Source organism: Acanthisitta chloris, unplaced genomic scaffold (assembly GCF_000695815.1).
Source record: "Acanthisitta chloris isolate BGI_N310 unplaced genomic scaffold, ASM69581v1 scaffold7665, whole genome shotgun sequence".
Lineage (NCBI taxonomy): Eukaryota > Metazoa > Chordata > Aves > Passeriformes > Acanthisittidae > Acanthisitta > Acanthisitta chloris.
This window is the reverse complement of record NW_008674224.1, coordinates 9591-14437: the sequence shown is the minus strand read 5'-3', so window position 1 is coordinate 14437 and position 4847 is coordinate 9591. Positions and strand designations below refer to the sequence as shown.

The following is a 4847-nucleotide window of genomic DNA, read 5'->3' as shown; positions in this document are numbered from 1 at the left end:
AACCATGGACCCTGCAAAGCCCTCAGGCTAGGCCCTGGTGTAAGGTTCAATTGTACATACTGCATCCATATCAGAAAAGGAAACAGCACTCAAATCACATTGAAAATCAGGAGTCTCACTCGTGGCTTTAAAACTACAAGATTAGCTTTGAGATGAAGTAAAACAGAGTAAGACGTAACAAAAATAAGCCGAAATAAAATACACACTTTTAAAAGTTCAGTTATATTTGGATCGTTCACAATTTACTGATCATAAAAGCACTGACATTGCCCTTTACTAGGTTTCAGACCTGCTGTCTTGTTCTGTTGGTTGCTGAAGGAATTCAGTTAGAAAAGCAAAACCTATATAAATGCACTATCAGTGATTTAGTCTATCACATGAAAAACCTCGACTTCTGCAGGAAAACCACTGGAAGGACCTTTTGACAGGTTTCTTACCACTGCCTCGTTCTTTGGAACAGACAGATTTAACGCTGTGAGAAGGCTGTCGCGGATCCAGAAAGGAGACATGTGCCTGTGATCCTACTGCATACACTGACCACTCCTGACCATAGGCTAAGCACACGTTCTCCCTGCAGTATGGCAACTTGGTAGAAAGTAGCTGGAAATAGAAAACAAAAAAAACATCAACACATTATGAGAAAGGAGTAAGATGTTAATAGAACAATTGTGTAAGTTGTGCAGTGAAAAAAATACAATGCAGGTGAAAAATGAGTTCACCACAAAAATATAGCCTGATCCAGAGGAAAAAGTCCTGAGGGCAGTAGGCTGCCTTATCTGAACCAAAGTGAGATGATAAAGGCTGAAACCAAGTATTATACAAAGAACAGTGGACATTTTGGTAAATAGTATTAGATCTTCCTAAGATGCTGCTGTTTCTTTAGCAGGTGTACACAGACATCAGCTGTGAGCTGAAAAAGCTCACCACATCCACTAGTACAGATACCTCTGGGTGTGATGTGCCATTACACTTCACTAAGTGCAACTTCCTTTATGAACTCTACTAATCAACTATCTGCCACACTCTATGCAATGGTTCACCTCAGCTAACCCAGAACCGGCAGAAAGTGTTTCTCACCCTCCAGATTAAAGGGAGTGGGAAGGTTCTCTCCTCGAGTTACAATTTTTAGGACATTTCATTTTATGTAAAACTTTCAAGTGTTTTACAAGCACTGCTGCTCTTTCCTCAAGCATTTGAAAGAGATGAAGAATAGTGAACAACATCAACTGCTCAGCAGTTCTTGAAGTTTAACACCAACAAACAGAAAAGCACCTTTGATAGTGTGTGCTCTGCTTTCCAAAGATGAAAATACCCATCCAGGGACACAGCTCCCAGCTCCTATTAAAAATAGGAAACAAAAAAAGAGAGTTGGTTTCTGTATTACAAATGTCCTTACGAACTCACACTCTCTATTAGGCAGGCTGCACACTGTGTTGAACTCATCCATAATCCTCTATAGGCTTAAAGATAAATTTTCATTTTATGCTGATCTTTACAGAATTCAATACTGCACAAAGATGCCAGGTAGAATAACAATTAATAAAACAGTAAATAGCAAATAACTTTCAAAACCATTAATCTTGTTAGATAATCATATAATGAATTATTAGACAGCATAAGCTGGAGTTGACAATTCTCTTTAGCAGCTCCCACACTGATTCTAACCCTGAAATAAACTTCAGGCACTACTCTACAGAAAAAGCTGCATGAAGTCTCCATCACAGAGGAGTAACCAACAGCTATTGTGAAACATAAAGCCTACAGGAACACTGTGCTTCTCAGAGCACACCCACCTTTGCCTCGGACCTCCTCTGTTCTTTGAGGGCAGGAAAAAAATAGTGGAGGATAAATTGCTACTCCCACTAGTAATAACAGGACATCAGCGTGGAGGAGGTTAACATTTACTGTTTGTCAAATACCAACAAAATAACACCAAAGCAAGCACTGCTGCCTGCCCTGTGAGTCAGTCACCTCACTTGCTGAGCAATCCAGTAAGGATTCAACCATAAAAATGGGAACTGCCTAAATGTTAGCTGGTCTTCACAAAGGAGGAAGGAAAGCAGTTAGAGCACTCTAGAATGGGATTCAAGCTGTAAGAGACGTTTTGGTGCTTTATCTGCTACTTCTAAATATTCTAGGTCTCCCCTGCTTAGGATGTAAGCCTAAAAATCAAACCCACAGGAAAATTGTTCCTTCTGAAAGCACCTGGTTTTGTTTTTTCCTTCTGGACTTCTCCATTCACTTGGGGCAGAAGTAGACATAGTAAGATGAAACTACTGCCTCACATGACAAGGATAGAGAAGAATCAAGAGAAAAAAATATCAGCTTGCTTCTCCAGCATATACAATTTACATTACTTTTTTGCAATACATAGGGACACTATTAGCACTTCTCAGCTGTCTCTTGCTTATCTTACTGACCTTGTTCTTATTGTTGAAAGCCAATGCTCGGACTTTGCAGTTGTCAGGATTGGTGTTCTCCTTGGGGATATCCTTCAGAGCTCTGTGTGTTATGTGGGCATAGACAGGAACTTGCGAGAGATTATGCCTGGCATCACTTTTGGACAACACATCCTCTGTGACTTCCCAGAGACCCATCGAACCATCCCGGGAACCTGATCAAATAGTCCATAAATAAACAGTCCATTTCACATATACATAACTCCCCTTTTTAAAAAAAAAGAATAAACAACAGTCTCTGAAAGAAAGTATACTATAAATGTAATCCAACTGAACATACCGTTGGTGCCCATGGATTATTATTAACAAAAATGTGATTTTACTGAGCTGTAAAGTTCTTGACATCATGAACTCATTGCCAACTGTTCATCTACATGGTTTCCAAGCAGCTGGATCACCAAAACTGTTTCCAGGCTGATTAGGATGCATCAAAAACCACAACCTCATACAACAATTACCACTGGAATGAAGTCAGAAGGGACTGAATAGCCCATGGGTCCAGCCTGAGCCTGGGTTACCAAGGCTGAGACTGACAGTCTGTTAATGCAAAAAAACCATCAAAAAACCTCAGCTGGGTCTATGACAATTTGGGTTAGTTTGATTTCTATCAGTATGCTTATGGATAAATACACATATTTATTAACTGAACAGGAACAGCTATTTCAAACCACAGTTTGTAATGCTTTGGATGAAGTCTGTTACAAAAATTATTTTGCTGAAACCTCTGCCACTTCTTGTTGAAAGAATGTAACAGAAACAGAGGCTAAATACACAAGAAATTTATTTTTTCAACTGAATTTGATGACATGAATCCAAAATACAAATCAGTAACAGTAAGAAAAACGGACGAAAAAAACTGAATGTCTTTGGTTCACAGATTAACACTGGCTTAATCCAAGGCCTTATACCCGTCCCTTCTGGTGTTCAGGCAACTCCTTTCCATCTAAGTCAGCTGTGACAGATTTGACTGGTACCTCAATTTCTTCCTTACTTAATGGGAAAGACATATCTCTCCTTCTGTCAAAGGGAATTCCTTATGAAGATGCAAGAATAGACTAAATACCTACATCAGACCACTCAATATATCAGCTTTGCTGCATCATGGGGAAAGAGCTGCAAAGACAGTCAAGTGAAATATCTTGTTGCAATAAAGGTGGCCCAGCACAGCAGAGGTGGCTTTGCCCCCTCACAGATGGTTCAGGCATTTGCCACTATCACCTACTACAGACAAATATGAAAGGAGCATCCTAATGGCACTTGCACAGCAACAGGCAACACATGATACAACATCCTGCCACCCCATTTACATGATGCTGGTTTTAATGGCACCTAATCTTGTTTGTTATGGAAGGCTGAACACTCAGCTGTAGAATTTCTAAACACCTTGACATACTTTAGGAGGAAGCTGTCCCTTTTAGTAGACCTGGCAGGGGAAAAAGTCCATGTATGTTGTTCAACTGGTTAGCCCTGAAGCCAAGCAGACTACCACTTGCTACCCTAAGCTCATGCCATCCTGGGAATTACTCATCTCATCTGGAGCTTTTGCCATCAAAATCTTTTTGTTCAGCCATACAACTGAGTGGACTGATGCATTCTTCCTCAGCTACGGCTGCTTAGTCAAGAGTTTGATTATGGACTAGACTTACAGACTACTGAAACAGACTGCTGCAGGTTTTACAAACAGAGTCCTGCCTTGTTCTTGCTGAAGTTAACACAAGCCCAAGGAATAATCGAGCCCCAGGTCCTCTACGTCCTCTTTCAACAGCTTTGTCAGCAGTGAGAAAAGTGTTAACCAACATCTTAACCAGATCTGTGTGATCTGCCATGGGACCAAATGCCCTTTTTTCTTTCTCCCTCAAAACAACCAAAAAAATGCATTTAGTTTCTCATTTCAGATAAAAGTATTTGCTATATCCTCAATATCTGGAGTTCAAGTACTTCTGCTCCACACTTTCAGATACAAATGCAATTGAAATCTGTAAAACAGTGCCAAAGTTAGCTGTCTTTTTTTTCCTCTTAATTAGGATCATTGAGTTTTGAAGAACTCAGTTTAGCAGTCAGACTTGCTAATTGCTTTAACTTGCTAATTGCTTTAACTTGTTTTCCTTGGTATCTCAGGTTGAGAGTGGAACATATATCCTGCCTGCTGTAAGGATCACACAACAGAGAACTCTGCAGTCTTCTGTTCACACCTCTACCCTTTACCTTTAGGAAACACTGAGAGCAACATGGTTCAATCTCATATGTTGCACATTCCACCAGATCCTTATCTTCCCCTTGGATACCTGTAATAATCCATGCTGTGCTCTTCGAGCTCACTAGCTGACAATGTGGGGGGTTTATGTAGATATTTGGGGTTCAGACTTGCAAGGATCAAGTTGTATATTA

The 4847-nt window shown here is 40.2% G+C and overlaps 1 protein-coding gene across 1 annotated transcript in view; it reads right to left on the bottom strand.

Annotated features, from left to right (window-relative positions):
* Window positions 1–4847, bottom strand: part of DCAF12 (DDB1 and CUL4 associated factor 12) — a gene marked incomplete at its 5' end in the record, with an annotated part of 12140 nt that overhangs the window by 4964 nt on the left and 2329 nt on the right. Inside the window, 3 exons of the mRNA XM_009075250.1 lie at window positions 438–600; window positions 1273–1338; window positions 2421–2614. Of these exons, the coding sequence (XP_009073498.1) occupies window positions 438–600; window positions 1273–1338; window positions 2421–2614 (423 nt within the window). The remainder of the gene's footprint in view (window positions 1–437; window positions 601–1272; window positions 1339–2420; window positions 2615–4847) is intronic.